The sequence below is a fragment of the Cebus imitator genome, unplaced genomic scaffold, assembly GCF_001604975.1.
Source record: "Cebus imitator isolate Cc_AM_T3 unplaced genomic scaffold, Cebus_imitator-1.0 Scaffold43, whole genome shotgun sequence".
In the NCBI taxonomy this organism is placed as follows: Eukaryota; Metazoa; Chordata; class Mammalia; order Primates; family Cebidae; genus Cebus; species Cebus imitator.
Genome location: NW_016107358.1, coordinates 585,419 through 598,280, shown reverse-complemented (window position 1 = coordinate 598,280; position 12,862 = coordinate 585,419). Strand labels below are relative to the sequence as shown.

Genomic DNA, 12,862 nt, shown 5'->3' with positions numbered 1-12,862 from the left:
TCCAGCCTAGGCGACAGAGCGAGACTCCATCTCAAAAAAAAAAAAAAAAAAAATTAAGCCTACATAAAACAGACCAAGTTGAGCAATATTGCTGTAACGCTAAGCTTGCTAAGGAGTAACTCAAATGTATGTAAGTAAATATTAGTTGTATGATAATGCCCGAAGATGTTTCTGTGTATTTACAACACTTATGAACACAGACGTGTTATAATAAAGATTAAAACTCCTGCTTTCATCATCTCATGTTTATTAACTTCGGAAAAGTTATTCAAGCATCTGAGCCTTTAAGCATAAGGGATAATATCATTCAGAAAGCTTTGTACACTTTTTCCTCTTAGCAGATTCCATTGTTACTTTTTCATAATTTGGTTTAAGAAATTAATTCCCTAAAGCTATGCACAAATTAAAAGTATAACTTGACAGACATGTTGTAGTGTTAGTAAATTTTAAGACAACACAGCCAGGAGCTAACATTCTCTTATGAAATTTGATTATGTAATTGACACTAGAGCCCAGAAATTCGTATACATATATTCATTTGCCCTATAAAGCTTCACACAGAAACAAAGAGAAAAAAAAAAAGTAACGCATTATTTTGAAACTAAACAAAAAAATCCCTTTAAGTTTAAATATGGTTGGGTTAGTAATACCTAATGCATTGGATAAACGAATGAGATGACTTGTCATATTCTTAACAGAAATTTTGTCTTAATTTACTGCTATATTAAAAGAATAGCCCTATTATTTAGTATATTGCTGACTTATTTTCTACTCTGAATGAAGTAATGGTGAAAATTACTATATGAAATAAAAATAGAGTTATAAGTGGAGAAAACATTTTCTTTCCTTAATGGAAATTGTGTACATATTAGGAGAAAACACATTACACATTAATCTATAGCATAAATCAATATTGTATATTGTGACTTCTTATTTTAACTAAGTTGAATGCCATCGTGTAATTTTGAATTAAACAATAAACAATGCAGGAAATCAATTTGTTTAATCCAACTTCAAATATTTACCATGAGAAAGTTTTAGGCTAAAGTAGGTTTTAATACCTTTTGTCAAAGCATGAAGCAGAACTGAGTTGGATTAGAAGCTTACAAATATCCAAACATGAATACAAGGAAAGAAAGAGCTTCTAAGCAACAAGAAACATTTTTAGTTTATCACAAGGTTGGGGAAAGGCAGACAAAAGATATCACAACTTCTTAATTAATTATTTCAAACCATGAGTCTTCCAGGATACTTCCGTATGTATTATTGCTAGCTTTCTAACACAAGGTTATGAAAAAGAGAATTGGTTAGCTTTCCCAAAATTCACTTCTCTTTGCTACAGCCCTCTACTACAATTTTTAAAAATCCATTTATTTACTATTTTTTCCTAAATTAATTTTGAAGACTTTCAGCTGGAAAAACGTCCAGAAAAACTAAGAAGTTACATACAAAACCAATATATATTCTAAGTACACATGTTCATTTCTTTCACGTCTTTTCGGCCCTTTTAAACTTTGCCTTTAAAAAGCACATTGGATAACTGAAAAATTAGTCCTTTATAAAGGTCAATTTCTTAGTTTAACTTTTTTCTAATGTATTTTCATTATGTTTCTTTGAGTTTATTTTATTCTTTGGATCATACAAGTCCATTAATATTTAGTTAAAATTAGCAATTTTCCATTTTTCTCTTCTTGATATGAAGACACCTTCTCACAACACTCTCTTTTTATGCTAAAATAAGCCTTTGCTCTACTAGCCAAATTCTTTTTCCTCCCACGTATCAGACAGTGATTTTTAGAGTTTACAGAGGAAGTGTTTTTCAGATGCTTTATAAACTTCTGCTAAGTAACTTATGATGAATCTCTGTTCCACAGAATGTTTTTTGTGTGTTTTGAAAGTATACTCAATGCACAATGGCCTATGTGTCCAAGCCACAGTAATATTATAGTTATTGCTGAGAATTAAGCTTTCTAGAATACCAAAATTTATGTTGTAATAGTCATTCAAAAATAATCTGAATCATTTTAAAGAAATCATTCTCAAAATCATTATGAACTTCAACTGGCATATTAAGGGTAGTAAGACAATTGAAACCAAATAAGCCAATATATGAAACCGAGTAAACAGTTTCTTAGATGATTCCACGGTATCAAAAAGATCACCTTATACTATGCTGAAATGTACTGAGCTAAAATGATGTGTAGTTAACTGGCCCTAACCTGTTCTGGTGGTTTACTACTTGGTAATTTTTTGACTTCCCTCCTACTTTCATCTTTACTTCTGCGTGTACTTATTCCCCTCCTAATGAGCCACTGCTGCTCTTAACGATCAGTTAAAATTTAGAAAAATGGAAAATTTTTAGGGGACAAGGGATATCCAACTTTAACAAATGAGTAATGTCCTTCGCTTTCTTAATTCTAAGACAATATGCTCACTGGGGTTGTGTTTTATTTTGCTGAACATGATTGAAACTTGAATAGGATAAGAGAAGCCTAACTTCATAATTATTACCAGTCTCTTGGAAAAAGGGAATATAGAGAAGTAAAAGTACATAAGAGAAAATACACAGCATTGCCTTTCCTTATTCCCTAATAATGATGAACAAACTAATCATATCTAAATTTTACAGAAGAAAATCTGTCTTTTGTTATTTTTTGACTACAAACGTGACTGGGTAAATGCACATAAAAGGCACTTCACTGTATTGTGTTTTTTAATTATTATTTTGATAAGTAAGGTTTGAGGAGAAGTTAACCATTCCTGAATAAAGTATATAATTTTAAAATATACGTGCCTCAAAATGATTTACGCAATTTAATTGAAGCTGTAACAATGCTGTAATGTGATGGGCTGAAGTTCAAGCTTTACAAAAGATTTGCAGAAGGTCAGTTCCCTAAAAGTTTACTCATTAAGAAGCGTGAAGAAGTTTACCGAAGCATCTTCCATATTTCTGTGGCATTTCACCCAAGGAAGTCGCATCTGCAAAAGTGAAAGTTGAGATGGTTAAAGCTAATGAGTACTCTGTAGATCAGGTGGAAGTCCACCAACTTCACTTGAGAAGAATTAAATCTTTAATTACTTGCTGTTTCATTATAGTTTTTATTTACATGGCAAATTTTTATTTTGAAGACAACAATTCAAAATGACAATTTCAGTTCAAAATGCATTAAAAATAATATTTTAAACATATAACCTAAGTGCTTATGCTCAAGTTTTAATACAAATTATAAAAAGGCTTTTTCACAACTCCTTTCTTCAAGTACCAACTATATTCTATTTTGCTTGAGTTTTTAATCTTTGTTCAAAGGATATCACCATGACAAACAAAAGGATAAATAAAACCTGAATAGTACTTTCTGAGTATTATAACACATTGAAAATTGTACATTTTGCACATTCTACCAAAAATCCAAACATATACTGCCATTTTAACAAGATTTCTGTTGTATTTGAGAGTTATGTTAACTTATTTGAATGATGGTGTGTCAATATATGTCAATATTAATCTAAAATAATAATTTTCAGTATAATTGAGCAACATGTGTTTCACATTATTGGAAGAAAAGTCTTAATGGATGTGCCAGCAAGTGGTAGCAGAAATTAATTGTCAAATTTCTTTTCCTTTTTCTTTTTTTTTTTCAGGTGTAGTTTGCCCAGGCTGGAGTGCAATGGCATAACTGCAGCTCACTGAAATATCCGCCTCCTGGGTTCAAGTGATTCTCCTGTCTCAGTCTCCTGAGTAGCTGGGATTACAGGCATGCGCTACCACGTCAGGCTGATTTTTTTGTATTGTTTGTAGAGATGGGGTTTCACCATGTTCTCCAGGCTGGTCTCGAATCCTTGACCGCAGGTGATCAGCGGCCTCGGCCTCTCAAAGTGCCGGGATTGCAGGTGTGAGCCACGGTGCCTGGCCAATGGTCACATTTCTAATTTTATCAGGCTGACATTCTGATTTCAATGGCACAGAACTAGAATGTGCTAATTTCATCTAGAAAAGCTAGGAAAACTTAGACAAAATACTTCTTTGAATTTGAGTTGCTTAGAGCTAAAGCTTACTAAAAACTCAAAGCTTTGGCACGATATATTAATGATTTGAGAAAGCCATTGCATAAGTAGCAAATTATCGTCCTTTTCATAATATGTATCAGAGAAGAAATTAGTGTTTGGCCTAGGAACTAGTGACAGAAATCAAAATGTTTTACCCAAAATATACTTCTTTGACATATTCTGAAGTGGCTCCACAAAGCTGTCTTTTGTGGGTGGATATTTGTGTCTGTGAAGAATTTGCATGAATGCAGCCAGCCCTCCTCTTGTCTAGATCTAGGGAAGACTGAGAGTCTAGCGCTTTTAGAGGTCTGAAAAGAAACATTTGCCATCTATTCTCTCTGAAGACTACATAACAAGACTACCTTTGCTAGCCAAGCCTCTTTCTTTTCTCCCATAATCTCTCATTTAAAAAATGAAAAAAGTTTTAGTCCACTGAAAAACAATTTCCAAAAACAGGATCCCTTCTTTTCTTAATAATTGCTCTCCCAGGTTGGGCACCATGGCTCATGCCTGTAAATCCCAGCACTTTGGGAGGCCAATGTTGGTGGATCACCTGAGGTCAGGAGTTCGAGACCAGCCTGACCAACATAGTGAAACTCTGTCTTTAATAAATGCAAAAAATTAGCCAAGTGTGATGACGCATGCCTGTAATTCTAGCTACTGGAGGGGCTGAGGCAGGAGAAACTCTTGAAACTGGGAGGTAGAGGTTGCAGTGAGCTGAGATTGCACCATTCTTGAGCCTGGGCAACAAGAGTGAAACTCCGTCTCCAGAAAAAAAAAAGATTGTTCTCCTATTTACTTTTACTTCTCCTCCTTCCTCTTTGTCATTTTTGGTACCACAGGAAAAGATCTAGAGAAGACTTCTAACAACTCACACTCAAGGAACTCAGAAGAAGGTTACTCTGAGTACTCTCACTCCTAGGCAAGCGTAATAGTGTTAGAGGGCCAACTACAGTTGTTTCCAATAAATGGTTGTTACTGCAGGGAGCTCATTTATTTGCACATTAGATAAGAAATGGTGCCGTTTAAACATCTAGAAAACTGTCTTTGCAGTATAGTGCCCTGTGAAAATCTTGTGTGGCCAGGACTCCATGGAGTTTTCCTGTTTTGGGAAGACCTGGGATTCAGTGAAATCCTTAATTGTTTGTTTTATTTTACTTTAAGTTCTGGGATACACGTGCAGAATGTGTAAGCTTGTTACATAGGTATGCATGTGCCATGGTTGGTTGCTGCACCCATCAACCTGTCATCTAGGTTTTACGCCCGGAATGCATTAGGTATTTCTCCTAATGCTCTCCCTCCCCTTTCCCTCTATGCTGCCACAGGCCCAGGTGCGCGATAGTCCCCTCCCTATGTCCATGTGTTCTCATTGTTCAACTCTCAGAAACCCTTGATTTTTAAACATCTAAATGCTTTGCCTTTTAACTACATCCACTTTTTACATATTTAAATTATTAGGCCCTATAAACTAAAAAAACTTAGGTTTGTTCCTTAATGAGTTCTGTTCTGAGCTCAGTGGTCCACTCGAAAAACACAGACTGAATTAAAAGCTACCTATCTAAATGAGATTGCTCTCCTTATGCAATCTTATGGTTAATTCCTAAGGACTCTTGGCATTCATTTTAAATCTTCCTTTGACATACACAAGCTTCTTGAAAAATCAAAATTTCTCTGTGCTTTGAGATAGAAATTTGCTACCTGTTTTCTCTGAAACCCAGAAGGGCTTCTCCAGATAAACTGTAAATTTTTCCATTTATAAAAGCATAGTTTGGATCGAACTGTTTTTTGTTTAGTCTAGTGAGTTTTACCTGTCATACGGCTAAAATTCTAAAATCAAAACAATAAACTCTCAGTGTGCGGATGTGTATACTATACTTTGTGTCTCTCTATACATACATGTATGTGTATAAATGTATTTATAGCTATACATATTTAATAATTGTCTACACACGGTACCGCATTAATTTAAAAATAAATGAGTACTCATAAATTAAGAAAGGCCAAATGCTTTTCAAGTTCATGTGATTTTAGCAATCTTTGAGAAATAAAGATAGTTTTAAAATTATTGGTAGAATAAGATTGAAATGTCTTCGGAATTTTAATTTAGACATTTTTGTCTGAGTCTATTGATCAGGCAGGTTTATGGCCACAAATATGTTGCTTGATATTTTTGATACTTGATTAACTTGTTTCCAAGTCTGTATATCTTGATTTGAGTTTTTCTATTCAGAGGTCTAGACAAATGCCCATGATAAGGCTGGGGGATAACACCTAGTCCATCTCTCCTATCCCAGTTGTGCCTCCCCTGCTGGGAGATGCTGAGAGAGATTAGATTCTCCAGGCATTGTCTTTTTTCCTGGGCTCTGCATCTGACATGTAATTAAAATTACCTACTTCCTTGGTTTTTTACTAAAATAAGAGTTACTAATTGTTAGCATTGTAATAAGTATATATAGTCAAAACTACTAGATATAAGGGAAAAATATGCAAAGTATATAAGGAAAGTACGTTTTTGGTAAGAAAGATTATAAAAAGCCATGTCAATGTGTGTGTGTGTGTGTGTGTGTGTGTGTGTGTGTGTGTGTATGTGTTTGCTAACCCAACATCAAGCAGAACAAGATTTAATTACACTGGCAAAAAGTAATAGAAAACTGAAATCATTTTAATGACTTTTTTGTTTGAAACATTGCTGATTATTTGGGTTTTTTTTTTCAGAATAAAAACATTTTTTTTTTTTTAGCTACTTCTTATATCTTACAACAGATTGGGTAACGTATACTTTTGTGAACAAAATTTGAAGCATATTTCTATCTGCCTTCTTCAGAATTTAGAAACTATTTGTGAGCATTTTTAGTTTATAGGATTTGTGTTTTGTATAAGTTCAGCGAGAATATGTTTTCTTTTTTTAACAGTACACAATTGCAGACACTGGTTATTTCATCAAGGCTTTGACTGGAATTGTATATTTTCAGAAATGTCCAGACTACTTTGAGTAATTGAGAGAGCCAATATAAAGCCTCTTGGAAAGACTTGCCTGATATCTTGCCTATGTCATTTCTTTACGAAGTTCCTGACCCGTGGTAAGTAAAGCACCATTCGCATCCTGCTGGTTGCAGACCAGAATATGTCTGTGGCCTGTTAGGAACTGGGCCACACAGCAGGAAGTGAGCAGTGGGCATTACCACCTGAGCTCCACCTTCTGTCAGATCAGCAGTGGCATTAGATTCTCACAAGAGCACGACTCCTGTTGTTAACTGTTCATGCAAGGGATCTCGGTTGTGTGTTCCTTATGAGAATCTAACTAATGCCTGCCTGAGGTGGAACAGCTTCATCCCAAAACCATCTCCTCTTCTGCCCCCCTGGCCCTTGGAAAAATTCTCTTCCATGAAACTGGTTCCTGATGCCAAAAATGATGGGGACTGATGAATTAAAGAATGTCACTTTCCGACAGACCCAGGAATCTCAAGTTATTTTGAGATCCTGAGAAGAGAGAAATTCACCCAATCCATACGGGTATGTACAAGCACAGATCAATCTTTGATTTGGTTAACCTCAAGAAGCTTTTGAAAGTCTAATCTGAGATTCCTTATAAGGAAAGTCTCAGTATAGCCAATTAAAAAAGACCCTATATGGCCAATCACATACTTCATGCAAATAATCAGACCAAGTATAATACAACTAAAACTTATTTCACAAATAAATTGATTCTACTATGACTTGTCTTTGGTAGAAATGGGGAAGTGGAGAGATGAAAATTATGTGTCAAAAGAAAACTATACAGACACCTGTTATTAGATTCTAGCCGTATTCATTGCTTTTGTGTTTTTATTATTTGCCTGTAGTTTGGACTGAATCTTGAATTCTTTCTTGGCTACAAGTCTCCAAACTAAGGATTTTTTCTTCCATTTTTTTCCTGACCTGAAATCTTTAGAAATTAAAACTATGCTTTTTATAAAGCCCTGCAGATTGAAGTTAGACAACTTAAACTTTGAGAGAAATAATAGCCACTTAATATGTAAACAACCTGCGTGCCTGCTAATGTGGACTTCTCAGAAAGTTCATCTGAACCCCTATTTTGTAACACAATTTAGAATAATCTGTGAGCTTGCCATTGCATTCTGAAGATGCCTCAGAGACTCTAGAAAAACTATAGACTGTTCTAGACAGTTTTTAACCTTTGTTTAATCATTTCTTTTTTCTGTTTCCTCAGAAATACTTCTTATTAAAGAGCTGTTTGTCTGCATCACATATGGAGGTCACCTGCAATGTCACATTCTGGAATGGGACACAGCTATTTAACGGAACCAATCTATTCTCAGGACTAAGAGACTGACTAAACAAGACATGAGATAATATATTTAAATTTACTTTTTTCTATTTATCCCAATTTATCTATCTTTTGTCTGTTTCTAACAATCTTGAATCCAAATCTCTCCAAAGTCATTAGTTTGGCTTTTAATATGTAAAATGCTTTTAAAGTTTTAAAGTGGGGATTGAAGTAAATAAAAAATATTCTACTCCAAAATATATTTCTTTAACATATTCTGAAGTGATCTTGAAAATCTGTCTTTTGTGGGGGAAATTTGCATCTGTGGATCTGTAGAGGCCTTGCATTCATGCAGCCAGCCCTTCCTTTGTCCAGATCTAGGAAAGATTAGCTGAGAGTTTGATACCTTTAAAGTACTGAAAATAAACATTCGGCATCTAAATTCTCTTAGGGCTGTACCAGTGAGGCTTCATCTACATAATAAGTCCACCTTGCTTGCCAAGCCTCTTCCATTTTCTCTACCATAACCTGTCTTAGAACAATTAATAAAACCTGGTTGTGGCCATGCTCTGAGTCTGCATTCTTTCTGTAACCTTAAGATGTTATATAAGCATTTATACCCCAATGGGGAGTTGAGTCTTTATTCTGAAGGCTCCCATGTGTAAATGTTAAATAAATTTGTATGACTTTTTTCTTATTTATCAATCTATCTCATGTCAGTGATTGTTAGCAAAACCTCAGGGGGCATTTGGTCCCTAAACTAGGTATCATAGAGCAGCCGTATCTAGACTTTACCTCAAATCAGGCAGAACTTCCATAATTAGGTAGCAGTTTTACTTTTAATGTGAAGTGTTAAAGTGAAACCCAGAAAGTGAAAACCCACAAAGAAACCTGCTCCAAAAGTAAATCCATCAACCCGCACAGAAGTGAAACAAATATTTTTGTAAAGTCTGAGATACCATTTCTGTTTTTCTTAGAAATGTATAACCAGTGAATTTAGCATTCAACAATGAAAACTCAGCACCAAGAAGACCTTTTGGGTCATGAAGAGAATGTTGGCCTGTTAAGTCCAAAGACCTGGGCCCCAGATTTTACTCTGCCCAAGAATCTATAAAACTTGGGACACATTAATTTCCTTTCACAACTATATTTTCTTGAATCGTTTTTAAAAATGGGGTTGGATTAAATGAAACTTTATGTTTTTTAATGTCTTAGCTGTTTGACTGTGTGAAGAGTATTTAATGACTTACAAGTTGTTATCTATTAAATGATACACATAGTACAGCCCCTGTTTAATTCAAAGGAATATTGTGACGGTAGATAAAAATATGAAAAAAGCTTTGAAAATTTGATTTGATATTAGAACTATATTATGATTTTGTGTTTTTGTTATTCATAAACTACATAACATGAGACTTAACATGAGGAAGTAAAAAAATGAGAGAAATCTTGGTGACAGTGAAGAGAAATAAATAGAAACAAAATGGTTGAGCAGGTGAACCTACAATAATTGATGAACAGAAAAGATAAAATATATGATAAGTTCTTTTCTAAATCTATTCTTTTGTGATATTATCACCTTGAGATTTTAATATAAGGACAGTGACTGTCAAGATGTTATGTTCTTCCTTCTCTGAGCAAACTTTGTTAAGTGTGGATAATATCTTTTGTGATATTATCACCTTGAGATTTTAATATAAGGACAGTGATTGTCAAGATGCTGTGTTCTTCCTTCTCTTAGCAAACTTTGTTTTCTTCTCTTAGCAAACTTTGTTAAGCAAACTGATCAGTTAACAAAGTTTGCTAAGAGAAGGAAGGACACAACATACAAACTTGGATTTCACCCAACAGTGATTCAGGAAGCACTGTAGTCATTAAACTTTCTTCATAGTTTAGTAGCTAGCTGAAATTTCTATGGCCCAGTCTTCATATAAAAATTCATATGAAAATGAGTTCTCTGTATAATTTGTTTATGATAACTTGTGGTTGAACTCAATAATGTTGAGAAGGGGGATAATGAAGGGTGGTAAAGGTATATGTGGAAACCAATCAAACTTAATTAATTTAATCTCAGCTTCATAATGTTCTGAAAACATCAAGAAACTGGAGAACTGAAATCTTGATTCAAAGAATTACTTTGTTTTTAAATAGCAATTAGCTAGTTTCTACTCAAATATAATGTGGCAATAATGAAAGAAATAACGTTCAATCTGTTTTGGAGATGATGCTGATTAAAAGGCAGTGTTCTTGGCAGTGTTCAATAAGTTCTCTTATATCTATGGGCATTCATTAGCTGCAGTAGTTCATTAACTCCATAATAATGAAATTTATTTTAAATGAGTGATTTTTGAGAATGAGAGAGTTGAGATAAAATATTGACTACTTATTGTGGTTTTAAAGCATGAGGAAAAGGAAAAAATGGGGTGATTTAAATTAAGAGAAGAAGAGAAGATCAGGACTAACATGATAGTTTTGGGGCCTCTAAGTTATTGGTCTAAGGGTTATCTTGAGAGAAGCAGAAGGCGGAATTCCGTCTTCTCTAGCCTCGAATTATTAAAGCAGTTCTAGTTTGTCTTATTTTTTTGGGAGTGGGTATGTATCTTCTATAAGCCCTATTGGAAGAAAACATATTGCTAAGATTTCACATTCAAAAAACACTTAGTGTTTAAAGGATATATGTATGATTAAATGCTGTGTTTAACATCTCTACTCAAGATGTAACCTTTCTGGATTTTAATTTTCTGTGTACCATTTACGCTCTAGGTGGCAGTTTAAATCAATATTTCTAATCCTTCCATTTATTTCTATAATAATAATAATGTTAACTAATAATTATTAAGCAGTTAACATTTCAGGTACTATTCTAAGTGCTTAATATGTATCTATTTAATCCTCAGGACAATGCTATATGGTAAAAATTATCATTATAATTTAATGAAGGAGCCTTTCAGAATTTAAATAAACTCCCCTAGCTAAGAATATTAATAGATGACCTGAGATTTGAATCTATAAAGCCTGATCCCTCTAGCTGGCACCTTTAACCCTTATATATCACTACTTCTCAAGATATTGGAGAGAGTGATAGTATTGCTTTATGAAACAAAATGATTAAGTGAAGCAATGCACATAAAGTGCTAAGTATAAGGCCTGGAACAGAGTAAATTTTCAGAACTGTGATATAAACTATCACTTGCATGTATTGTGTATCCAGTATATTGTAGGCCCACTACAAACAACTAATTTAATCTTCATACCACTACCTTATTATTTAAATGTACAAGCTGTAGAAAAATAAAGCATCTGAACAGAAACAAGATAATGAATGAATGAAAGAATCAGGATTTTGATAAGGTGTTTTGATTCCATGGCTAGTAACTCTTTCTGCTGTGACATTTTCTCTCCTATATTCCCTGTTATAGTTCTAGTAACGTACTTATTGAAAACAAAATGATGTGCATCAGTTGAATATGTCTTCTTCATAATACAAGGATTATTATATATTTATGAAGGCGATTTAATATGTTGACTAGAATTTTAACCCTTATCTGCATATTAGTATCCACTGGTTAATTACATAGGAGTCTGAAAACAACTAAATCATTAATTTCGGAGAGTGAAACAGAACTAGGACATTCTTTTGCTTTTTAAATATCATTTAAGTAATTTAACATTAATATACTATACTAATTCAATACATAAATGATTGAAAAAGTAAATGGATAAGCTAAGAAATCAAAAGGGGGATTTATAAGTAAGAATGGATTGATTAGTCCATTGTGAAATGTTAATCAAATGCCTGCACATATTGTTACTTACTCAAATTGTACTCACATTTGGAATCAATTAGCCTCTGGAGTTTGAAAGCCGGTTTCTACCAATCCGATCCATGGGGATACCTAATCGCCTTTTTGGATGATCCACTGCTTTTCTGAAACAAACCAAGGAGGACATTTTTAAGCTAAAGTGCAAGCTATTGATTATTATTTTTGTTCTTTTATTTTATGCAGATATGGGGGCTTTCCTTGGGAGTTGCAATAACCATAATAGTTCCCACTTGCCAGTACCCACTATGTGCCAGACACTAGCTCATATTTTGCACATCTGTGGAAGCAGATACTATTAGAAATTATCTCCATTTTACGTATGAGGAAACTGAGGCTTAGAGAAGTTAACTTATCCAAATTCAAAAAGACAAAACCAAAAGCCATTTCTTATCAGCATATTAATCTGCCAATTTAGTGCTTTAGTTTGGGAAAATCCTTTCCCCCATCAAATTTTATTTTTCTGGGCCAGGCGCGGTGGCTCACTCTTCTAATCCCAGCACTTTGGTGGGCCAATCTAGTCACCAGAGTCTATAGAAGTAGCCAATGACTGATGAAGAGTGAGTTGGAGAGCAGTAATCTGAGAATAACTTAACCCTTATGGCTGGCTTTGAATGGAGCCATGAATCAAGGCTTGGATGATGAATCAAGGAATGCTGTGGCTCTAGGTGGGTATTTATTTATTTATTTTTTAAATTTTTTTTTTTTTTTTTTTTTTTTTTTTTTT

The 12,862-nt window shown here is 34.0% G+C and overlaps 1 protein-coding gene across 2 annotated transcripts in view; it reads right to left on the bottom strand.

Annotated features, from left to right (window-relative positions):
- Nucleotides 1–230: 230 nt before the first annotated feature.
- OSTN (osteocrin) overlaps nt 231–12,862 on the bottom strand; it is a 51,634-nt gene continuing 39,002 nt past the window's right edge. Inside the window, exons 4-5 of one of the 2 annotated variants that reach the window (XM_037737818.1) lie at nt 12,146–12,242; nt 231–2,979 (exon numbers count right to left, since the gene is read on the bottom strand). In XM_037737818.1, coding sequence (XP_037593746.1) covers nt 12,158–12,242 — 85 coding nt within the window. In that variant the 3' untranslated portion in view covers nt 231–2,979; nt 12,146–12,157. The remainder of the gene's footprint in view (nt 2,980–12,145; nt 12,243–12,862) is intronic. The other variant, XM_017526626.2, reaches the window with a different exon arrangement.